The sequence below is a fragment of the Octopus bimaculoides genome, chromosome 8, assembly GCF_046866305.1.
Source record: "Octopus bimaculoides isolate indiv1 chromosome 8, ASM4686630v1, whole genome shotgun sequence".
NCBI lineage: Eukaryota > Metazoa > Mollusca > Cephalopoda > Octopoda > Octopodidae > Octopus > Octopus bimaculoides.
In genome coordinates, this window is record NC_142935.1 from 53,138,047 (window position 1) to 53,165,077 (window position 27,031).

Sequence of the window (27,031 nt, forward strand, 5' to 3'; positions counted from 1 at the left end):
GGGAAGAGACTGCTAAGTCCACAGTTGTGGTGTTCTATCTTATATACGTTTGTGTGGGGATGGGGGGTGCACTCCTTCCACTTCACAAGAAGTATCTGCTTCTTTGTTCTCACTCACTTATCTCTTTTATGTTACTACTATACAGACCAAGAAATAGTAACCAAATCTCCCTCACATTGATTGCTACTTTCTCAGGAAAGAAAGCACATTTGGATATTGTGATTCTTGGATTACTATGTCTAGATAAAAATATGAAATGGATGTGGTGGAATGCCTTTGGTCATAAGTCAGGCTGGATTGGCACTAAATGGAATTAGCATTATACTTTTATGCAATATCAGTGTGACAGTTTAAATAAATTATGGCAAACTATTAATTTTCATCAATTAATATTCTCCTATTTAATTTTTGTTCATTATTACATTTTTGAAGATGGTGAGCTAGCAGACAAAATGCTTAGCAGTATTTCATGTCTTTTACATTCATCATCATCATCATTTAACGTCTGCTTTCCATGCTGGCATGGGTTGGACGGTTTGACTGAGGACTGGTGAGCCAGATAGCTACACCAGGCTCCAATCTGATCTGGCGGAGTTTCAACAGCTGGATGCCCTTCCTAACGCCAACCACTCTGAGAATGTAGTGGGTGCTTTTACGTGCCACCAGCACAAGGGCCAGTCAGGCGGTACTGGCAACGGCCACGCTCAAATGGTGTTTTTTATATGCCACCTGCACATGAGCCAGTCCAGCGGCACTGGCAATGACCTTGCTAGAATGTTGTTTTTTATGTGCCACCAGCACAAGTGCCAGTAAGGCGATGCTGGTAATGATCACGCTCAAATGGTGCTTTTTACATGCCAGCAGCACGGGAGCCAGTCAGTGGCCCTGGCAACGATCATGCTCGGATGGTGCTCAGAGCGCTCCACTAGCACAGATGCTAGTAGCACGGGTGACTAGGCTATAGACAACACCACCAAATATTTTGAGAATCTTTGCAGTGATTCCTGATGGGCCAGGGGCTTTCCCTTTCTTCATACTCTTAATTGCTTTATCTACCATGGTACTATCAATTCGGATAGTTGGTCCCTCTGTTGGGTCGACATTCTGCAGACTCTTTCTCCCATTCATTCTCTTTATTTAGCAGCCATTTATAGTGGCGTCTCCAAACTTCTCTCTTTGCAGCCTCATTTAGTGCAAGTGAACCATCATCCATGCGGGCTCATTTCTCTCCTCAAGCATCTCAACAATCTCACCAAGCCTACCTTTCAGTGTGCCAACTCTGAGGCTGTGGGAGGTGTGGGCCCATGAGACCCTGGGATGGGGGACAGCAGCATCATGTACCTGAAAAGAAAACTCGCATTTGGCAGAATAGCCTTCAACCTGCATACACTATACCATCATTTTTATGCACTATATGATCGATAAACCCTAGGTAGAGGTGGAGATGGCATTAAGCCTTTAGAAGTATTCATGGGAGACAACCAAAGGATGACAGAGGATAGGAACTTCTGGTACAGGTGGAGGGGGTGGGAGGGCGGGCATATACTGTGAGCCAGCAAATTTAGACGAGGGCATCTTCTGGATTTGTATTCTTTCAGGGGAGTTATTAAAAATCGAGATGGGGAATTCGAGTGCATGCGCTAGTTTATATAGGGTGGTGGTGGTGGTGGAAAAGGCGGCGAAGTGTTGGCGAATCAAGTGGTAAATCGAAAGAGAGAGAGAGATGCTGCCATGGTGTGACTTCAGTTTTCATCCTTTCAGGGTTAATAAAATAAGCTGTTGAGCTTTGGGGTTGATGTAATTGAGACTCCTCCCCTAAAATTTTAGGCCTTGTGCATATAGAATGGATTATTACAGTTTTCTTTCTAAAAGTGTTTATTGTTTCTGTTGATGAGCTAGTTCCCATGCCAATCCTGAATGAAATCTGTAGTCAAGGTCTGGCATGGGCAATCTTTTTCAAGAAACAGGCCACATGAAACAGCTCATCATCTGGTCAGCTACACTACTAAGAAAAATAGTGGAAGATAATCCTTTGTTGGACATGCCATTCAGAAAGTCCCATGGACTGCATGCAGCCTTGCAGTCCACATGTGACCCATGACTAGACTAGACAAATGCATCACAGTGATATTCAAAGTAAATGTTTTTTGGGGGTGGGAGAGAGTTTAAAGCAGTTGAATATTATATTATGTTCAGAGATTTGGTTGCTATTTCATGCAAATCAAGCAACTGCACAGTGGTTGCCTCTATGACATTTAATAAAATTGTATTTATAGTTTTGTTCGTACATGCACCTGTGATTACCTATCTTGATTGTGTGTGGGGGGGGGATGTGGTTGTGTGAGAGAGAGGGTGTATGTGTGTGAGAGGGAGGTTTTGTTGCTGACACACTTCAAGCTTATGATTTAAAGATTTTCTGTTGTATTGTAGTCTTCCATTTACTTTTTTCCATTTTTAATTCATGCTACTGTTCTAGAAATTACAGTTGTTTGTATTCCAATTCATTCAATTTCTATAGATAATTTCCTTGTGGTACTTTAATTGATTTTCATAGTTTGATTTTTCAAATATTCTCCCATAAGCAGCACTTACGGTTAAGTTGATCAATTTAATAACACTGAATAAGAATCTCAATTTAATTATTACTTGGACAACACTCAAATGTAATTATCCGTTTGAGTCAGCTGCTTATAGCTGTGCTGTGGATGTTACTTTCCCAACTTCTGTTACTACCATCATATAACTTTATTTTGAAAAGGTTTCACTGATTAATTTGTCTATTGGTTTAATTTTCATCTATAGGAGTGTAATTTTATACAAACACATGTGATGTATGTAAACTAAACACAAACACACAGATTATGTATGTATATATATATATATATATATATATGAGAGAGGGAGAAAAAGAGTTGTATATATCATTTAACCGACATTCAATAGACAATGCCTTCTAGACAATTTAGTTACCTACTTGTGATGAAACAAATTACTGCTGATTTTAGTAATTACTCTCTCCTCTCTCCTCTCTCTCTCTCTCTCTCTCTCTCTCTTTATTATTTCTTCGTCCATTTTCTACAATTCCTCTTTTGTATGTCTATTCTCACTCCATCCTTATTTTGCCCTTGCTGCTCTAATTATCAACATATTTTTTATTGCTATGTATTTGATTAGTTAATTATTGTTTAATTATATCCATTTAATTATTGTCTGAAGCAACTAAAGAACAGAGTTAATGTGTGTGTGTGTGTGTGTGTGTGTGTGTGCTATAATGCTCTACACTGATACTACTTTTGAATAGCAATGTAATTGTTATTATAATAACTAATTAATTGTACTATGACTCTGTTATTTGCAGTATTAACCTTCGTGTGGTCAATGTTTTTATTTCAACGTTTTCACCTGAGTAACTCTTTCTGGTAATAAGAAAATGTTCATTCAACACACTTAACATTTTTAATTTCTTTTTTTTTCTTTTCTTTTTCTTTTTTTGAGCCTACACAAATACTGGGTTTATTGAAAAAGAATATAATTATATAATTATAGGTGCAGGCGTGGCTGTGTGGTATGAAGTTTGCTTCCCAACCACATGGCTTCGTGTTCAGTCCCAGTGCCTTTTATAGCCCCAGAGCCAACCAAATCCTTGTTAGTAGATTTAGTTGATAGAAACTGAAAGAAGCCCATCATCTATATATCTATATCTTCATCATCATCATCATCATTTAACATCCACTTTCCATGCTGGCATGGGTTGGACGATTTGACATGGAGCTGGCTAGTAGGGAGCTGTCCAGACTCCAGCTGTCTGTTGTTGCATGGTTTCTATGGCTGGATACCCTTCCTAATGCCAACCACTTAACAGTGTGTCGAGTACTTTTTACGTGCTGGGAGTACAGGTGCATTTACACAATGTGTGTGTTACTGTCTCCTTTCCTTGATGCCACATGATAGTTGTAAGCAAGTGTCACCATCATGCATGTGGTGTCCTTTGTTTCCAATCGAGTTCCTGTTTAGTAGGCTTATTTCATTACCTAGTTTAACATCCCATCTGGCCTTAAAGAAAAAAGTCATAGGCTCTGCTCCTACCTCTTTGGTGCAGCCCTCTGACTTGTTGTCTCCTGTTGAACCATCCAACCCATGCCTGTCTGGAAAACAAACATTAAATAGTGATGATAATGATGTTTACTGAACCATTAACAGTATTTTTTTTTTTTTTTTGGCACTCCGTCGCTTACGATGTCGAGGGTTCCAGTTGATCCAATCAATGGAACAGCCTGCTCGTGAAATTAACGTGCAAGTGGCTGAGCACTCCACAGACACGTGTACCCTTAATGTAGTTCTCGGGGAGATTCAGCGTGACACAGTGTGACAAGGCTGACCCTTTGAATTACAGGTACAACAGAAACAGGAAGTAAGAGTGAGAGAAAGTTGTGGTGAAAGAGTACAGCAGGGTTTGCCACCATCCCCTGCTGGAGCCTCGTGGAGCTTTAGGTGTTTTCGCTCAATAAACACTCACAACGCCCGGTCTGGGAATCGAAACCGCGAGTCCGCTGCCCTAACCACTGGGCCATTGCGCCTCCACCATTAACAGTATATTGTGATAGAAACACAAGACAATTAGGTGGCATTAATGATGACTTTCAGTTGTTGAATTTTACATAGTCCATGTGCAGCTGTTGTACATGTTTTAGTGAAGTGAGTCATTTGGAGGCAAGCAACATGTAATGTTTGGAGGTGTTAGGATTACACCAACTAGAAGTGTGTTGTAATATTTTAATTCGTTTGAATGAGGACTAGTAATTTTTTCTTCCTTGTAAGAAAGACTTTGTCACTGGGCACCCGAGTCATACGATCAATATGAATGAGCTGAATGAATTGAACAGTGTTAGTTGTGGAGACTGTTGAAGAAATACAGCTGATAAAAGATTTAATAATCAGGTACAAATGACTTGGTTTTGGTTTTCATATTGAATTTTTATTTTGCAACGGATGATGTTCCAGATCAGCTCTTATTAAGTAGGCCTGTGATGCAAAATATTCCAGTTGTGACTCTCCTATCATTTTTAAATGTATCTGGGACTATATTATACTATATGTCCTTTCCTTTTTAAAGACAACAGGGTGTAATTTGAAAAAGATTTAGCTGTCATTTCTAGCAAGTAGTGTGACTATGTAGAGGATCTTTTGTTGACTCCAAATATTTAGTTTAAATATTTGCAATCATGTATTCAAATTACAACATAGTTGATTTTGCTTTTCTTTTTTTTTTAATTATTATAAGTTATTACAGGTCCAATTAGAAGCAGGTTTCAGATGCAAAAACAAGGATGAGAGACAAATTTAGACTCTTGTCTGATGCAGAATACTGAAATAGTACCCTGTTGTCTTGTAATTAGCATATTAGTTAATGAAACGTTTGTTAATCATACAATGCTCCTGCTTCTTATAATCAGTGAGCTGTACTTAATTCATATAACTAATACTTATATGAACTGAGATCTTTTAACCATTAGGATGTTAGTTATGGGACATACAATATTGACTACGTATACCATGACAGCTTAGCCAGCTGTGAATCTAGCTGTGATGTACTGGGATTTTATCAACTGGTTGATTGATTCTGTCAAAAGTAATAATCATCTTCATAGTAAGTATACTTGGACAAACATAACTGACACAGCTGGTATTTGCTACTTTTTGATTCCTCTGGTTCATTTGTGTTGTTGCATTATCATATAAGTCACTTTTATCAGAGCATCCTGGTGATAGCTGTTACAAACATTACAGAAATTATTGTAAATTTTCATTAAATTCCTCTTATTTGGCAGAAAAAAGGACAATATATTGTGAAAGCAAATATTAAAAATTGCTGAGTTTTTATGATAGTTCATAAAAAACGATTTTTATTTATTATTCAAAATTACGCTTGTGAAAGCTATTGATATTAGATCTAGAGAAGAATATTGTTATAAATGTCAAGAACAGTATTATTAAGGTTGTTCATATATACTTATTCATTGAATTATGAGATTGAATGCAGTCATTTTTTTTCTTCTCCTTTTAAAAGAATGTCTTGTTGGTTAATTGAAAGCTTCAGTAGATAAGTATAGAGGTGTTATTATATTTCTATAAAGAAAAGAGTAGAGCAATTTATTCTCTTTCTCTCTCTCTCTCTCTCTCTCTCTCTCTCTCTCTCTTTCTCTCTCTCTCTCTCTCTCTCTCTCTCTCTCTCTCTCTCTCTCTAGCTAATGAAATATTTCATAAACTGACTTCAAGAGTTACACACACACACACCAACACACAATACTATACTCCACTATATGTGGAGAGCTGCTATGTGATTGTCTGACCTGCTACAAATAACAGCCAAATCTCCCTCAAACCACATCCTACTAACAGCATGCATTGGTAAAACTCAATAATAAAAAAGAAATCTTTCAATAAAGCATTTTTTTTTAGGCTCCCTTTCTTTTTAAATATCTTTGTATGCCCTATGCACAGAAACTCCCTCCCCACCCTCTCTTTCTCTCTAATCAAAATACTTTGCAAAAATGCTTTTCCTAAATAATTATCAAAATGTTAATTATACTAATGTTAGTAGCCAGGTCTTGCAGGTAATGTAAATCTAAGACTCAGTCTTGTAAGGCCTTCTGATCATCCATATCAATGGTTTACCTATCTAAGCCAGCCAAATAATCATGTCTGTATTCAGTAACCTTCTAGTCAATGTCTCTACTTCTGAGGTAGTCTTTTTTGGAGATTTTTTTTTTTTGTATCAACCTTTTATAATACCAAGCCACCCGAGAAACCTTGATTCCAAGGTACAAGCTTCCTGCTTTAAAGTGATCTGAATTAAGACCTATCAGAGTTCCGTGTTAATTCATGTTCCCAACACCAGCTTAATAATAAGTTATTTTACTAAATTCTTCATTATTTTCAAAATTAAATGAAACATAAGCATGTATTTCAACAGAAATATAACAAAGGATTTTAGGAACTAGGTACCATGATCGGATTGCTGTCATATCAGTCAATAGTTGTTTTCATTTTTTTTTTTTTTCATGGGGAGCTGGTTACCCCCCTCCCCTCTATGTTTACATGTGACTTGTTACTAAGATGATGGTGATGTCTCTGATGATAATGAAAGTGGAAGTACCAGTAGGTGGGAGCCGTCTTTTGCTACACAGCTAGTGCTCACAGACAAGCTGAAACAATGACCCCAATTAATATCACCACTACATGTAAGTCTTGGATACCTTTCGTAGATTCCACTCTGTTGCAAACATTCATGTTTTTTTCATCAGATGTTTGCTTGACAGTGACACTCTGTGTGCAAGGAGAAATTGTTAAGGTTGTGAGCACTGATCCTTTTCTCCTTATATTTTTATTATTTTTATTACTAAATCAAAATATTTCTACAAAAAGCAATTTTTGCAGGATACTAGACATGTGTGTGCACAACCACCAGGAATTGAGCTGAATGAACAATCTTTATGCTACATTTTCGAAAGCCTTCTCCAGCTAAGGTAAACAGTGTGGCCCCTAGCCGCTTATCATCATTGGCCTATACTGATGATATACAAAATTCTGCCTAAAAACTTCCAGTACATTCAAACCTGTTCCCCTTTCCATTGCCAAACATTTTAGAGGTCCAAGATTTGTGATCCACATTGTTGAGAAGGTCCTAAACAAGATTACATTTAAAAGACTGCTCCAATCAGTATCAGAGAACATTACAACAGAATCACGGTGAGATTTTCCCTGGGACTGAGATACAGTAGACCTGATCTTCATAGCAAGACAACACTATAAGGAATGCAGGGAACAACATCAAGACCTGTTCATTGCATTTGGGGATTTATCAAAGGTTTGTGACAAAATAAGCTTGAGAACTTCTGTATAATGTTCTCAGAAAATTTACTTGAATCAGACCCATACAAGGATGATGGCCCAAGTTATAGGTGGGCTGAAATTTGAGTCCTTTAGTGTAATAACAGAATTCTGACATGTTTGTATGTTGACTCTATTGATTTATATTTTCCTTTTGTGTGCCCTTGCTGTTATGCAGGAGATGAAAAGACACACAAGAGTCACTATAAGCTTACAGTTCTTTTCATTTCAGAGGCAGCTGACCACTCCTAAGTTCAGATCTAAACTGTTTATTAAGTATGATTTATTTTAGATATCAAGATTTATTTTAGATAAGTATAAATAAACTATCATTATTTAAATTTGCTCCTCTGGCATAGAAAACAGAAATTAATGTGTTTTGAAATCTAACATTTTACTAGCAACAGTTGCCAGTCATCCAGCTTGGGTGTATTTGAATAGCAGACTAGCTCTTCTGGAACTTAATTTTATGCCTACTTCATCACCTCACTTCATTTCTCTCTTTCTATTGGGACGGTCATGTTACTTCTATATTTACAGTTCACATGACTATAAGTCGGATCAGAGAAATGCATCAGAACTCTCTGGGGGAAAATTACCTGCTATACATAAGTAAAAAAAAAACAGAAGCTGAGGAACCTAAAGGTGTTGGTGTTAGCAAAACTCATACTGGGAAGTCTGAGTTTAGATAAGTTTCTATGACACAGGGTGCTGATGAATCTAACATTTCAGGACTCCCTTTTTATTTGAGAGAGGGAGAAATAATCATTTAAAAATTAAGTTTTGTTTTAGGTTTTTTTTTTTTTTTCATTTATCAATCAATCGAAAAACTGTTTTTCTTTCTTTCTTAGATTAAGGTACAGTCTCAGAACCTCAAATTTCTCTTTTCCTCTGCTTCATACAAAGTTATCCAAATTCACAAACTTTGATTTGATGTAGAAGCTCCAGAAGGAGCTTCTGTGGATGTTTGTGATTTACAGGAAACACACACACTCACACAAAAACAAAATTTACCTTTTCATTTTGACTAGAGCAAAATTACAAAACTTTGTAGTTTTAACAAAATTCAGCTTACTTTCACTTTATAACACTGCTAATCGATTGATTTTTCTCTTTTAAGCTACCTTCAGCTGATTGATTCTTGTATATTGATTGCTGTATGAAACTAGATAATAAAATGGTAGTAACAAGACAGAGTGGATTCACAGAAAACAAAGATTATTCTAATTAAATTTCTTTTCTTTTGATGACGTTCACTTAATCTGATTATGTTGCTTGGCTACTTCATCTTAATTTTTTTGATTTATTTATTGTGGTAATTAAGTGCAACTTCCTTAGGATACATTCAATTTTCAGTTTAATAAGATAGTCCATTTTCCAGTTGGTCTCAGTCAGCTAAATACAGCACCTTCTGATTTAATATGGTCATTTAATAAAGCAATAAAGCAGTAACCTCTTTGAAACGATATGGGAGGCTGATGATGCTGTTGTTGTTTTATTTTGCAGTCTTTAGTCATGTTAAACAGATAAATTTTTGTTTGGTTTTGTTTATTATGTCTGTTTGCAATCTTAAACACCTCCCTTGTTTCTGTCATACAATGCTGAGGATGAAGACAAAATAGAATCTCAGCGTAGCTGTTTGTGGTTGTTTTAAACATGTTTTTCTTTTAATTTCTTAATTTTTATCCGTTATCTCTTGCACTTTAATCCCTCCCTCCCTCCCTCACTCTTCTTTCACACTGATATATTCATGAAATTTCCTGTTGAGATTCTTTTGTTGCAGTTGCTAAGTTAGTGGTGATGTGATGCATCATTTGTTATCACTGTTTTCTGTTCACTTGTTGTTTTTATTGTTGTTGTTGTTGTTATAGCAATCATATGTGACCTTTTGATCTTTCTAATTCTCTACCCCTGTTCCCTGCCCTTATCCCCGGCCACCTCTCTTCCCCTATTATGCTGTTGTGAACACTGTTAATTTATTTTTTCTGTAAAATAAATAAAATAAATTTGCATTTTTTTGTTTGAAGTATAATTTTTTTTTATTTTTAATCTATTCAAATAAAAGATTCTGGTAAAATGTCTTACACACGAAACAACTTGCTGAAAGCTCTATTTTCAGCCAGTTTAAATAATTTTGAAAAAAAAATCAAAATTAACCACTCATTTGTTTTTAAATTTCATATTTCATTTCATAAACCTTTCTTTTACTCAGGGGATCTGTCTTTTGACTTGGAGCACATTTTGTCTTTGTTTGCTTCCCAATTACCATTCTGCTAGTGCTTTGTTCCTTTCCCCTTAGTAATTTTTTTGTTTCTTTATATCAAGTAAAGATTTTATATTCTTGTCCTCTTCAACCCAACTGTCTAACTGGTACATATTAGTCATAATAAGTAGATTAAAATCTAAATTATAGCAAGATGAATTTGATGTTATGAAAAACTTCTCTTTTTTTTTCATCTAATCAATGATATTTTTTTGCATCATTCTGGTTCTTAACCTTATTCTAAATTGTAATAAATGTTTTTGTCTGTGTGTGTGTTTAAGATTTGCTTAAGATTTATGAATAATACATAAATCCTGTAATGAAATTGCTTTCTCAGTTCAGACATTATTGTGTGTGTGTGTGATAGTTGAGATATATGTATATATCTATTGTTGTTATGAAGAAAAAACCTCCCCCTTCCTAAACTGTAAAACAAAATGGAAATACATTTCCAACTTATTCTTCATCTTTTATCTTCCTGTTTCATCATCTTGTTATCATTTCCTGCTGTATCAATATGGTAAAGTTCTGAGGAGATGATTAGATTTTCCAATAAATTTAGATGTTTCTTCTGATACTCTGTCTGTGTGTGGGTGTCCCTCCTTTTGAGAAGTTTCAAGTATTCCTTCCATTTTTGAAAGTTCATGTTTAAAATAAAGGGAGAGATTTAATCTAATTTAAATTAAGCACTTCTGATTTTATATATTTCTAGGTAATATCATTTATGAGAAACTCCCTGTTTTAGGATTATATGTCTCCTTATGTAATACTTGCCTTCCAAATAGAACTTTATTTAGATGGCAATTTATTTTGATGTTTGTGAGTCATTTATAATTCACTACACAATGATTGCTTCCCTCATATACCTGTCAACGGAGCTTCTAATTGGTCTTTGTCTGAGTATAAGAATTTAATTGTTTTTGATATCCATAGCACCAACAGCCATTTAATTATTCTTTACCTTCAGTGTAATAACCCTTATTACAATTTACGTTAGCAAGTTGGCACAAATTATCTTCTCCAATTATATATATATTAACATAAAGCTAAAGTTTTACATATTTTTTCCTTAAACTTACTCTTGATTTGATTGCTGTTTCAGATATTTAATATTTTCTTTGTTATAAGATATATAATTCCTTTTATTATAAATTTTATTTTTATATATACTTCATAATAACCCCCCTCACCTTCATTTTCCTCCTCTTTTCTGTTAGTAACCTAGGATTTTCCCCCTTTCAGAATATATTATCTATTTTTGAAAATGCATGCAAATTATTTTTGTACTGACAGCATATCTTATTAGCAGGCAACTTAACCCCTCATGAACTTACTGGGCTAATAGCTATGCATTGAGAACCTTAAATATTTTTATTTCTAATGAGAACATAAAAAAAATTGTGTGTGTATGCTCATGCAAATCATTACAAGTACCCATGGCTGAACAGTTAAGAAATTTACTTTGCAATTAGGAATTCCCAGGTTTGATCTCAGTGTGTGGTGCCTCTTACAATATATGGTCTTTGGTTAATCTAAGCCTTGTTATTAAAGGTGTGTAGAAAGAAACTTTGTGGAACCTCATTGGATAGACTATACCTGTAATTCAGAAGTTGGCCTTATCATAGACTGTCACACTCGGATAATGTGTATGGGATACTCAGCCACTTACAGTATGGTTCAATGAGAGGTTAATCCATTGAGTCAAACAATCTGACTACTTTGTCATTTAAAATCAATGCAAGATCCACGCACTTCTGTTGGAAATAGAAGGTTCTTCAACTCCAGCAAAATGCAGGTTTATATACTAGTTTCAAATTTTGGCACAAGACCAGCAATTTCAGGGAAAAGGGTAAGTTGATTACATTGATCCCCAGTATTCAACTGGTTCTTATTTTATTGATCCCGAAAGAGCGAAAGGCAAAGTTGACCCTGGCAGCATTTGAACTCAGAGCATAAAGACTGGCAAAATGCCACTAAGCAGTAACAATTCTGCCAGTTTGCCACCTTAAAGCACACTTATATATATTGAAGCTGTAAGGAATGTGATTTCTCATGGAAATGAGATGTGGCCATTGAATGTTGAAAATCTGAAATAGTTGCAAAAAATTGAACTAGTGCAATCCTGTGGCTATACAATTCTAATTTGAGAGCAGAGAAAAGTAAAGAAGTACCACCAGGTGTATGGTAAAGGTTTGTACAGGAAAATGAGTGATATGTGTTTGTTGAAAGAACAGTATTGTGAATTGATAGTAGGTATTCATCATAAAAACTGTTTAAAGGCTGCTTAAGAAGAGATCTGAGAGCAATGTGGATTGCAGAAGAGATTTTATAGAATGAAGATATGTCAAAAAAGATGCTGTGTTGCAGACATGTCCAACCCATGACAGCATGAGACAGATGGGAGGTAATAAAAAAAATACTGTATGTCCTGTTGATAAAACCTCTTTTCTTCAGTTTCACTGTTCTGGTCATACTCATGGTATAGATTTTACCAATGATGCATTTGTAGTCATTTGTTAGATTGCATATCTTCATTCTTTTCCTTTCTGAGATTGCTTAAGTATAATTCTTACAGGGTTTGCTCTAAAAACTGTAACCTACCAAACATCTTATGTATGTGAGTGAGAGAGAGAGAGAGAGAGAGAATTAGCCTGATAGTGTCAAGCCACATTTTAAATTTTTCAGCAGATATAGAATATCACAGAACTTGGTTCTTATGCTTCTAAGTGTATGAAGTATATTGACAGATTATGAAACTCTTAATAGTTTTTGAATTTAGAGGAATTTTTTAAAAGTATTTTTAAAGACAACCGTAAGTCCTTTTTAAAGAGGTGTATCTCTCCTCTTTCTAAAGACCAAGGAAAGAGGACAAAAAAAGATTAAATTTTTTTTTATTGAGAATAGCTCATTGTGCTAAAAATGAGGCAAGAGACTAGCAAAGATAATTGAGCATAACATTTAAGTGCTCATTGTTTATAATTATTGTTGTTGCTGAGGGCTGTTTCCAGGAAAAGGGGTGAAAGCAAAGATTTGTGGAATGAGGAATGACTTCAAGCATAAAGAATGGTGTTAATGAATGGGTAATTACCATATAAGGGAAGGGATTGAGAGGTGTTTGTTAGATTTTTGTTGTTTTTGTTTTGTTTTGTTTTTATCCCTAGTTTGGCTTGAAGGGATAGTTTTGTGTTGCTCTTGTAATCCAATCAGCAAGTTCATGTTTCCCAAAGCTAAATGTCTTTCGGAAGAAAAAAAAAAATCCTCATTGTACACGGTTACCATTTAAATGGTGCATTTGCTCTTCTTAAGCTTTCAATTGGTCACTACTTCACAGGTTTGCAAAAATCAAAGGCAAAAAAATAAATAAAATAAAATAAAAATCAATGAGGGAATCAAGCACATATTGAAAGAAAGGTTGTGTCATGAGGTGTTGGCATAAGTTTCTAAGATAAAAGAAATAGTGAAACACTAATAGATTATATGCATCCCTTCCCTATGAAGGCTTGGTATAGATGGTCTTAGTTGACCAATACTCTTTATTTCATGTATGATGGGTTCCCTCCACCCCACTGTTATAACTATATACTGCTTTAGGAGATGAAGTTTTTGTTTACTGAGTTACATAAGTCAAGTTACATTTGTGTCTCTGTGTGTGTATTTACATGCATGCATGTGATGATGTGTAAATATGCACAGTTTTTCCAAATTTTAAGTATTATTAGTGATAAGATTTTGTAGTGAATATTTATTCCACTACAGATCAGTTGTTTGCATTTAGTATGCCTCCTCCACCCTGTCAACCATGATTGAGCACACCTATTGATTGAAATGATTTTAGCCAAAACTAGCCTTTTTCTTTTTTTTTTTTTTTTTTTTTTTTTTTTTAGTGGCAGAGGGTTAGACATATCTTAGACTACACTATTCAATGAGTCTTCTTTTAAGACAAGAGGGTAATTAGTTAAGAGGGATTTGGCTATTGTTTTTTTGCAAGTTAAGTGACTATGTACAGGCTGATTGGTTCAACTAACAGCGTAGTGACTGACCAAACAATAATTTCTGTTCAATAGTTCAAAATCTAGTGGACATGTGTGGCTCTGTGGTTAAGATGCTTGCTTCCCAATGATGTGATCTTACATTCATTCCAGTGCATGGTGCCTTGGGCATTTGTCTTCTACTTTAACCCCAGCTCAACCAAAGCTTTGTGGGTGGATTTGACAGAAACTGTATGTACCCTAATCTTAAAATCACATGGTGATTGTAAATGAGCATCATCATTCTACAAGTAAGATTGTTCATTTCCTGTCATCCATGAAAATGTGTATCAAACAGATGACTGGAAGGGTATCCAGCCACAGAAAATCTGGCTCAATAAATTGCCTGACCCATGCAAGCATGGAAAAGTGGACATATTTGATGATGATTATAATGATGATAATAAATTTAATATTGTAGAAATGAAGTTTTGCTAACTTTACACAAGGAACATTGTTTCAGTGTAACCCTCAGTATCTTAGTAATTATTTCAGTAATGAACTGCCAAGTCCCCAATTTGTTTTGAACACATTAGGATAAAGAACTAAATAAAATAAGGGAATCCAGCAATTATTTATTTTTCTTCAAATGAACAAATATATATATATATCATCATCATCATCATCATCATCATTTGATGTCCGTTGTCCATGCTGGCATGGATTGGACGGTTTGACTAGGGCTGGTAAGCTGAGGGGCTGCACCAGACTCCAGTCTGATTTAGTATGGTTTCTACGGCTGGATGCCCTTCCTAATACCAACCACTCCAAAAGTGTAATGGGTGCTTTTACATACCACCAGCACAGGTGCCAGTTGCGTGACATCAGTATCTGCCACGACTACGACTTCACTTGATTTGCTGGGTATTCTTTTCAAGCACGACATAATGCCAAAGGTCTTGGTTGTTTGTCATTGCCTTCATGAGGCCCAACACTCGACAAGTGCTTTCTACATACCATGGCATGGGCACCAGTTACCTCCATGAGGCCCAGCTCACAGATATATATACTCATATGTATATATATATATATATATATATATATGCACACACACAGACCTATACATACATATATGCATTGGCTTCCACACCTTTTTCTATCTACCAAATTTACTCACAATGCATTAGTCAGCTTAGGGCTGCTGTGCAATGGGACTGAACCCAAAACCACAAGATTACAAAATGAGCTTCTTAACCACACAGACATGCCTGTGCTCACAGTGAAAACTATTTCTTCAAATGTATGAAATATTTGCTTTTACTTCAGCTGAAATATGAGTATAAAGTCATGGTTAGGTTTCTTTTTGTTTATAAGTAATCATTTTCCCTATGGTACTGTCATCATTTTGAGAGTTAAACAATCTTCAGCTTCCTATTGAAATCTATATTCAACTCAGACCTGTGTACATAACTTTTTTATATATATATATATATATATATATATATATATATATATATATATATATATATATATATATATACAGTTTATACAGAATTGACTATGACTAACTCCTACAATTGTCTTTACGTATTTTTCTGGATGGTGGTGGTATTATTTTTATTCAGTTCCAGATCAATCAACCCTGATTGAGCAGACCTACTTCCAATCAAAATATTTTCAACTATGGCTGCCCTATTTTAGTGACATATATAAGACTACATGATTTAATGTTCTTTCCTTATTTAAACCAACCATATCCAGCCATATTATGTTCAAAATGGACAGATCTGGCCTCTCCCATTTACCCTACAATGTCATTCTAAAAATATACAGTTACATAATCAAAATCTCAAGATAATGTGTTATTAATTCAAGACAATGTTAGAAATGACCATTACATTTCACAGAGTAATCTGAATGCTAGAAGGTTAAGATGATGAGGTATGAGAGAGATTTGGCTGCTATTTCTAGAAAGCTGTGCAATGACAGGGGTTCCTCTTGGTTATTCTATCCACATGTAGTGTGAATGAGTTTTGATTGAGGTATTATTTTTCAGAAGAGTAATAATCTTTTCTCTCTTTACAGTTAATACAAATACTTTTGTTTTAATTTCACAGAACAGAGGAGACGTAATATCTTGGATGGTCAAACACCATGTTGTCCAGTCTGTGGTTTAACACTGCGAGCGGGAGAATTCGAAGCTCATCTAGCACTTGAGATAGATAAAATTGAAAAGCTTAGCAGGTAAGCATTAATTTAAGTACTGTGATTTAATTTATTGATTATTGTTGTTATTGTGATGGTGGTGATTGAGCCATAGGTCAGCTCTGCATCAGTAGACATATAATCATTCATATATAAATAGTGATCATCTTTTTTTTTTTTTCTCTCAGGCAGTGTGCATCTAGGACTACATCATTCTATGTGTCTTCCCCCTTTTGAGACAATAATCTGAAAAATTTGGTTGCTATTTCTAGTAGGTTGAGCAATGTAGAAAAAAAAAAATTAATGTGTGTGTATATATATATATATATATATATATATATATATATATATATATATGTACATGATCTGATCTCGTAATGTTTGAATCCTTCTCCTTCCTTACATTTTTGCATCTGGGATGATGCAGTCATTTGATCTTTAGTACCTGTATCCAGTAGACTATACACTTCATTGAAGACTCCTATAGAACAGGGTGTTTTGACCACTGATATAATGACCTCTTGCTCCTCTGAACTTGCCAGTTCGGTCCATTTTCACACTTTTGACTATATGTCCCTTATCCACCAAAGCCTTGCATTATATACCAAAATCCTTAACCATACATTTATAAGCTGGTATCTTAAATGTGTCTCTACTCATTACAAGCCAAGCTGCAAGCATTTCATCCACTCTTAGCTGTTCACTTGCCTATGGCTAAATATTATTGTATTGGCAAATTCTTTCTGAAACTTAGAATAATTGATGGCATTGTTCAACTTTTGAATAAGTGTGAGGATTCATTGGCAGGGTGTGTTAATGTAAATTGGCAATACATGAATAGAAAATGAAATTTGGAAGTGATGTAATAGTAAATATCAATTGAAATTTGTTTTGTTCATTGATTCACTTTTTTTTTTTTTTTATAAAAAAAAATTCGTTGTTGGAAAAATAGTTTTGAGACATTCAAGTTACTATGAGGTCTGCTCTCCCTTCCTCTCTCTTTTTTCTCACTCTTTTTATTTTTTTGTTTTGTTGTTTTTCTTTTCTTTTATTTTTTTTTCCAGTCAATTTCCTTGGTCACTCCTTTGATTGATTCCTTTCTACAGTCTGTTTTTATCTATTCTAATTGAGCTTGAATCACAAATGATTTGAAATTAGTTTAGCAATTCCCACTCTTTAGTCTACCAATTACAGCTGGCAAAAATGGGCCTTTCTTTTCGGATGCCCTTCCTCTCCCCTCCCTCCTCACACTCTCATCGCCCAATAATTGTTTGTCATCTTTTGAGGCTTGATTCTATCAAACTGCAAATCATGCCTTACCACCCTTCACACTCCTCCATATTTTGTTTATCGAAGACCGTTTTGTTGTTGTTATTGTTGTCTATTATGTGTATTCCTGTTTGTACTACAATTTTCCCTATCCTTATATCTATTGGAAATTATTGTAGTTGTTGTTCTTCTTCTTCCTCTTCTAACACACCACCACCACCACCATCATTTTGAATTTCCCATCCCTTCACTGTTTTATATCTAATAAGTAAGTACTCCCTTTCATATGAATGAATGGCCCTCAACTCTTACTGCTGCTGCTGCTATTCAGGCTGCTTTCATTTCGTTGTCTTTAACTTCTATATAGAATTTTTCTTTCTACCATTTGTATATGCCATAAACATTAATATTTCTATTTATGATTTAGAAATTTTGCAGAAAGAAAAAATAAAAAGAAAAAAACATAATTTAATTTATTGGATCAGTGCTTTCGTATAACTACTTGACCTTCCACCTTTTTATTCTTACAGATGTATAGATGTGTGTGTGTGTGTGTGTGTGGACATATGCACATACATAGCATGCAAGGCTTCAGTTAACAGGCTAGTGAGTGGGCACAAACCCACTTGATGTCTATATTTTGTTATTAACTCAAATATATATTGTGGATGAGATATTGTCTAGGAACTGAAACAACTCTCATAAAATGATTTCCCATTCAAAGTCAATATGTTGATATCTTTTGGTCTTCATTTTTCTATATCAATGTATATATTCTTTCTTATTTTCTATGTAACCAGGCAATATCTAATCAAAGCTAATAACAGATCAGCAAGCATATGTTTTCTCCTTTTTTTTTATATTATTATTATTATTATTATTATTATTATTATTATTATTATTATTACTACTACTACTACTACTTTTAGATGTTTGATTTTTGTGGGGGGTTTTTTCCTCTTTCCTAAATTATGTGTGCATATATATATATATATATACATATATGCACACACTCATTATTTATATATATATATATATATATATATGCACACACATAAACATATGCACATACACATTATATATATATATATACATACACACACGAACATAACATAAACACATAGACATGCACACACATACACACACACACATACCGCGTATGTATACATACATACATACTCATATATGTATACACACACACACAAGTTACATACATACATATATATATATATATATAATGTTCCCAGTTGTAGTCTTTTGATGATTTTATTTGAAGCTGCAATTCTATGCTTTGTTGGATGAGATAGCGTGTGTACTACATCGCTATAAACATTCCACTTTATCGATTTCTTTGTCTGATAAAATTAACTTAGAATTCACTTTGTTATTGCAAATAAAGAACAGTTTTCATTTATTTTGCATTATAAGATGGCAGTAACACAGAGCTGACAATATAAGACATAAACAAAAACGGTGTTGAGCTTGTGCTTAAATAGTCACTAGATTGTCTCAATTTTCAGTCAAAATACATTCATCTAAGGAATGTAAGACATTTGTTTTTGTGTGTGTGTGTGTGTGTGTGTGTGTGTGTGTAAAATGAATTTACTTTTGTTTCATATATGTATGTATATAATGGCTTTACTTTTATTTCATTGTTTATAACTTTTTGGGTTTTACTTTTTTTTTTTTTTCTTTGAGCTTTTCTTTTTCTTTCCTTTCTGTTCCTGATTTTCATTGTTATCTTCAAGAAGTGTAAATAAAAATTAAATGAAAACAAAATGGAAAAAGAAAAACAAACATAGCTAAATCTGTTTTTATTGTAACATTTATTTGACCCTCATTTATTCTATTTAACCCTTAGGCTACTATTGAGAAAATCTATCAAGATGATGGCATTTCACTCTGTCACACACACACTGCATCTATTATATCTCCAGTCTTAATGGCTTGCTTTCTGAATAGATTTACTTTCACACCAACTGGCTTTCTACACAAACAAATACTGTGTATTTAAATATCAATTGTAGTTTGCCCCCACTGTTACTTGTTAATATTTCATATATTCCACCCAACCCTTGTCTCTAATTGCTCTAATTTTAACTCTCTCTCTCTCTCTCTCTCTCTCTCTCTCTCTCTCTCTCTCTCTCTCTCTCTCTCTCTCTCTCTCTCTCTCTCTCTCTCTCTCTCTCTCTCTCTCTCTCTCTCTCTCTCTCTCTCTCTCTCTCTCTCTCTCTCTCTCTCTCTAAAGTATTATCATAAACATTCTGCACTACAGCCCCAAGAGAGTAATGTCTAAAAAGAGCAAGTATCTTGATATTTCTTTTATGTGGTTTTGTTCGGAAAGAATGTAGCAGGTACATGATAGCTTTTTTAGTGAGGTGCATGTGTTGGGTAGAGGGCTGTGTCTTTAAAAAGCAAGAATACTGCCAGATATAAGAGATATAAGAATGAAAATCCAACCGTTATTTTTCTATAAGCATTAGGTCATTGTTTAGCTATGTCTTCTCTTTATCCTATTTATAGTTATTACAATTGTCTCTGTCCCTTCCAGTGAGTGTACTAATTTAATTCTAATGAGCCTTTTTCTTCAGTTCTTTTGCTCCACTCTAATCCTTCTGCTGCAGAATTTGCATCCCTCCGAGATGATTTCCCTGTATTTACTACTTTACAACAATTCTAATTCAGCTGTATTAATATCACTTTATCCCACTGACCCATGATATGAAGTCTTGATGTTCATGGTATGGTCTCATTTATAACTTCAAAGTGATATCCTATCAAAATGGCTTCAGCAAAGCATTTTGATCTGGGTTAGGATGCGACTAGCAATACACTTTTCCTTGAGACCTCAGCTCCATGATGGAGTTGTATGGCTGTCATCATGATATGCAGTAATGCCTTGCATATTTTTAGACCTGGCAGCGTACCTCCCTATCTAGTTCCAACCACTCATCAGGTCTGATGAATTTCTTTCTAATAGATAGAAAGACAGTAAAGGGGAAAGAATAAGAGAAGAAGAATCGATTTCAGTACAGGACTGATACCTTATATATCAATGCTGAAAAGATGTAAAGTGAATTTGACCTCAGTAGGATTTGAACCCAAAATTCAGAGAGCTAGAATGATTACTGCATAGTAATCTATCCGACATTGTAATAACTCTGCCAGTTGGCTATGTCGTCTAGCAATGTAAGCATCTAGAGTTCACTACATCATAAATCTATTTCAGATACGCTCTTGTGGATTATAATGAATTATTAACTACACCAAGTCCACAACTACAATAGAATTACAAATATTTATGACAAATGTTTATAGTCAAAGTGGTGCACTTGTCCAGATTCAAGCTTATTTTATTTGTGATGGTCATGAAGGAAGAGGAAAAAGACACTAACCACACCAATAATATTGGCATAGGAATGAAATGTTGTTATCATTTAACCCCCAGGCCAGCACTGATTGAGCAGATGCTCAAAAGTATTTAAGAAGAATTATCACTATTTTTATATATATCTTGGACTACATTGTCAAATGTATCCATTTTTTTTTTTAATGACAATAGAGGGAAGTTTGTTCCTCATACCATTGGCCCTGAAGTATTAACACAGGAAGTGACTCTTGCAAAAGTTAAGGCAACATCACTGTTCTAAAAAAAAAATATTAATTGAAAAAAAAATCTCTGCAATCTCCCTCGAAATCGCAGTATACCATTTTTGCTTAGTGTAAACCTTGATTTATAAAAAGACAGAAAAGTCATGGTTGGAGAATTTTTAATTGTATCATATTCAATGAGAGCTGGCCTGTGACATTTTACTACATTGTGACTTTGCAGATTGTTATACAGTGTTTCAACATTACTGGTTATTGCAGTGTCATGACTTAACAGATTGTAACATTACAGAGTGTACTGTGACATCACATCATATTAGAGTTCATCGTGACAGATTTTTCTACAGCCAGATGTCCTTCCTGTCACCAATTCTCACCTGTATCCAAGCAAGATAATATTTCTCCATGGTCGGTCATGTTCTTGCAGAATATTGGAAATTAATGACACAGCTTGTATGATAGTGACACTCACATTGCGTAGTGTTAAGGGAAGGAGATGCAAACATACACACACTTACACACACACACATGCATATATAATAGCTTCTTTCATTTTCCACCTACCAAATCTATTCACTAGGCTATAGTAGAAGACACTAACCCAAGGTAGAACACAATGGGATTGAACCTGACACCATGTGGTTTGGAAGTAATTTCCATAACCACATAGCCATGCATGTACCTATTGCAATGTGTATATCCCAATAGTCTATTACAATATGTATTGTCATGTCTTACACATATTGTTACCTTGTAGTGAAGAAGATAGCTATAGCTCACTTTTGGATGTCTAAGCTTACAGTTTGCACAAATTTGTCATGTAAACTAGGTTTTAGCAGGATTTGTGGTGGGGGTGGGGTTATACTTAGTGGCTGGCAGTTATGTCATGACTTTTATTTCTGATTTTTTATAGTTCACACTTATTTGAAATTTTTGTTATAAACCACATTAACTACTAGTGCAACAAGTTCTCTATATTTTCACAAATGGTGAGTTTTGTGTGTTAGTGTGTGTGTGTTCACATATACATTCATGTAGATACAATTAAATACAAACTGTATGTCAATTCATACAAGGGTGTGTACTTCTATACAATTTCATGGACTTGATCAAGTTACATCTCATTAAATAACTTGAAATATGAGTACTGAACATAAACCTGTGACTATAATATCCTTTCCTGTGTCAGCTTTCTAATTCTTTACTGAAGTGTATAATAGAAATAATTATGGTAGTGTATAATACGATTTATCACATGGATATAAAGCTATAAATGGCAACGTGTGGAGTAGGTGATTGCTTTGACCTCACTATATGACTGGTAGTAATTTTATTTAGCATGGCAGGACATGAACTGTAAGAGATTTATGTGGTCACTTGACTTGCTAGAAGTAGCTGCTGTATCTCACTTGAACTACACTACCATCTTAAAAGATAAAAGGTATTTTGCATAATGTCTAAGATATGCTGTCTGGTGAAACAGATTTGATGTGACAGTCATTGTCGGAAGGCCTTTGATTAGCCTCAGGTCAGCACTGGAGTCTGGGGCTAATCAGCAATAATTAGATACTGCAAAACATTTAGTTTGGTACCTCATCCTTTTTGTAACTCCACACTTGTCTTGTAATGTGAAGAAAAGTAATTTCTTTCATGAGTTCAAGGCCATAAAATTGTTTGTAAGGGCTATGCTTGATTGTATCTATATTATTGTAGGCATTTAAACCTTTTGTTTGCATTTTTCTGTTGAAATGCACTACCTTTCTTTCAATTAATTTTGAAAATAATCGAGAATTTATTAAAATAACTTTGTCGTTTTTAAGTTGGTGTTTGATACCATCTTCTACAAGAAGCAATTTTTCTGTCATCCAGTAATTTCTACTTGGTCAAGAACTCAACACTAGCATACAGGTTATAAATATCCATCACATAGAGTCCATCTGCTTTCATCAGTTATAATCATCAGCTTTATTATTGATAGATGTTTTAGTGGAAGACATCTCATTGCTACACTTTACTATTGATGCTGTTTGAAAGTTTAAGTTTACTGTTAGTGTTTAAAGGCTGAAAGGGTGCACTTGCTGTGTACCCTTTAAATGGTTTCGTTATTATCTCAAATTCTAGTAGGTTTATTAAAATGATGTCATCCCTTTGCCAAATAAGGGGTGCTTTTTATACATACCAAAAGCGTGGGTTTGTATGAATTAAGGGCAAATTGGTGACATCAGTTCTATTTAACATTTCTCTGACCCTAATGAGGATAAAATAGTTATGGAGCAATCAAGTGAAAATCTTGTTATTGCTCACACAAAAATGTTTTGTGATTTTTTCTCTATTTAATACCGAGGCTACTTATCTCAACCTATTGGGTCAAGACCATTACAAATGATGTAGCTTATGTATGTTTTATAGTTTTAACTAATCATTTGTCAACTTAAAGAACTTTTTAATAAGAATTATTCTGTTGATTTGAATAGATTTTAATCTTAATTGCAAAAAGTACCAGTGTAAAACATGATTATTTAAAGAATTTTGTCTGAGTATGCTAACTGAAATGTCTTTGTAAAAGCCATTACAAAGCCAGCTTTGCACTTGCAAAGATCTACTTAAAATGATGCCATGTAAATAAGCTGGTTGTAATCCCTCTTAGCAAGAACTCTTTATTTGATGGAAGTTCAGCTAACAAGAAGGCAGCATGTATTTAGTAGCAATGAGCATCAATTCAGTAAGCTTCCTCTCCTTTCAACTTGTCAAAGTTTATAAAATCTTTAGCTAAAATTAGGTTTCATAACTGAGATAAATTGATCAAATCTTTCCAAGGCAGCAGTGAAAATCCCTTTTAACATTGACCTGTCATTGATTGGCAGTAAATTGTTGCACCAAGTTTTGCGGATTTTTTCATAAATTTCTCTTGAATGAAAATTTGACACTGCTAATATAAAGTCGCTCTCTTTGTTTCTTATTCCCTTCATCCTTCTCTTCTTTTTCCTCATTCATGTCTCACTTAATCTGGTAACCAAGTGGATTTCCCAGCAAGTTCAAGGTATAACTCAATTAACAGTACTCAAATGGTTGTTTGTCACTGGTTATGCTTTTCATTTGCACATAGCTTTCTCTGCCATCCCGTTAACAGTGTGGCAATATAGAAGCCTAGACAAACTGCTAATACTCACTTAGCATGAGTGTGATGACCAACTGTATGGTTCTGATGGAAATTAGCAAGATTTATTGCCATTTGGCAGACTTATTGCCATGAACATTACTAAAATTAAGATTCCACTTCTCACCTTAATCCAATCAAACCAATAATTTCTAAACAGTCTGCAAATAAGAAAAGCCAGTTGTGTGAGGTAATGTGGTGGGGAGAATATTATTTCTATTTTTTTTTATTCCTTCTGGTCTTTTTTTTCTGTTTTTCTGTTTTTTTCTTTTTTAAGGCACTAGTTAGTTTGACACTTTTTCATTAGATTTTGTCTTTTATATCTTTTATCAGTTTATGTGTCTGTAGGCTTGTTTGTATGTGTATACTTGTGATTGTGTGCTTCTGCATTTAATAGTGTGTGTGTGTGCATGTAAGAGAGGTGAGGAGGAAAAAAGAGAGAAAGGGTGAGAGATTGTGTGTGTGTGTGTGTCTGACCATTATAGAACATCGTAGATTGGAGTGTAATGTATTCACTGTGTGTTTTGGCCCGCCCTGTTTCTGGAATGTTCTATCTTAAGGGGCTTACATTAGTCACTTGGCTCTTGACAGCAACCTGAACATTTGTAGCATTGTTGAAACCATTGGTCAGCAAGTCAATCATCAGGCACACATGGAAATCCTACCGTAGGAGACAAATTCTACCAGAAGCTTGGGTCAGAGTAAGACATTGACAAATAGGACACTGATCTCTTTTGTCAATGATTCATTTTCTATCTCTGTTCTCTCGAAGACAAATAGGCTTTGTCTCTGCTTCAGTACTTGGTATCATTTGATAAATAGTAAAAAATCTATAATTCATTTAACCACCTACCCACTTAAGCTGTTGTTCTTATTGACTTTCTTCTTTGGTCTAATATTTCGTTCATTGATTAAAACCACAAATAAATTTTCTACCTCATTTAATAAACTTTCCTAAGATTTATTTCATAATTATATCCTTATCAACATCTTCATTTTTGTTACATTTTCCATTGATGTTTATTACTATTAATGTGTTGTTGTTGTTGTTGTTATTATTATTATTATTATTATTATGATGATGACAGATTAGCAGACTTGTTAATGTCTGACAAAATGCATTATGGTATTTAGTTATGGGTATTTTGCATTCTGAGTTCAAATCCTACTGTGATCAGCTTTATCTTTCAGTCTTCTGAGGTCAATAGAATAAAGTACCAGTCAATCAAGCATAATAGTTGATACAATCAACTATTTCCCTACCCCAAAATTTCTGGGTTTGTGTCTGTTAGAAACAATTGTTATTGTTATAGTTAGTGTCTTAGGTAGGGTTGGCAGAATCATTAGTGTCGGAAAAACTGCCTTGTGGTATTTGTTCTGGCTCTTTACTTTGTGAGTTCAAATCCTGCCAAGGTGAGCTTTACCGTTCATCCTTCTAGGGGTTGATAAAGTAAAGTACTAGTCTAGTATTGGGGTTGATGTAATCAACTACCACCCCTTCTGTCAAAGAGTCAGGACCTGAGCCTAAATTAAAAGCACTGAGCTTGACTTTGCCTTTCATCTTTTCGGGGTCGATAAAATAAGAGTCAGTTGATTACTGGGGTCGATATAATTGACTATAACCCCAACTCCAACCCCACCCCAGCCCCGAAATTGCTAGCCTTGTGCCAAAATTTGAAACCCTGATTATTATTATTATTATTATTATTATTATTATTATTATTGTTCAGTAGTTTTATTTTTATAACGTGCTTTCACTTCACTACCGAGCGCAGCTCTGTGCGCCTTGGGTATGTGCTGTGGTTTGCTGTGGTGCTCTTATGGTTACTGTATTGAAAGTGTTTTGCATAGGATGTGTGCAGTGCCCAGTAGTGCAATTTTCTGTATGTTATTATTATTATTATTATTATTATTATTTGTTGTTGTTGTTGAATGGTGTAAGTTAGCAAGCTGGCAAAATCCTTAGCATACTGAACAAAATGCTTGATAGCATTTCATCTGTTTTTATATTCCAAGTTCAGATTCCACTGTGGTTGACTTTGCCTTTCATCCTTTCAGGGTTGATGAAATAAGTACCAATCAACTCCTGTGGTTGAGACATTCGACTAGCCTCCACCAACACACATACACACATTCAGGCTTGATATAATCATTCTCCTAACTCCAAATTTGTGGGTTTGTTCCTATGTTAGAAATAATTATTGTTATTATTAATATTTGCACTACAAGCATCCCCTCCAACCAAACATGCTTTAGTTTTACTCAGACAAGTAAAATTTCTGCCACTATCAGATGGTGAACACACAGAACAATTGTTGGCTTGCTGTGTCCCCAAAACATGTACCAAGAGTGATAAAAATCAAACATTCAGTCAGCATCATGGTGTTTGGAGTGATGACTAGTGATAGCAACGTTATGCCTCCATTCATCTTCCCATGTGGCCTAAGATTCGACATGGAGGCCTACATCAAGTGCTTGGAGGCAGTAGTGCTTCCCTGGGTCAAGAGGGTGGCTGCTGGAAGACAGACTTCTGCACCATGCCACACAAGCAAGAGAACCCAGTCATGGCTGTCAGACACTACAGCATGACGTTTCCAAATTTCTGACAGAGTAAATTGCATCATGGTGCTGTTTTTTTCATAGACGGTTCCCTTCTCACCCTACTATACT

General features: G+C 34.8%; 1 protein-coding gene across 1 annotated transcript in view; it reads left to right on the top strand.

Annotated features, from left to right (window-relative positions):
* Positions 1-16,225: 16,225 nt before the first annotated feature.
* Positions 16,226-27,031, top strand: part of LOC106867254 (E3 ubiquitin-protein ligase Rnf220) — a gene marked incomplete at its 5' end in the record, with an annotated part of 61,967 nt that continues 51,161 nt past the window's right edge. The window contains one exon of the mRNA XM_089356465.1: positions 16,226-16,365. Within this exon, the coding sequence (XP_089212591.1) occupies positions 16,226-16,365 (140 nt within the window). The remainder of the gene's footprint in view (positions 16,366-27,031) is intronic.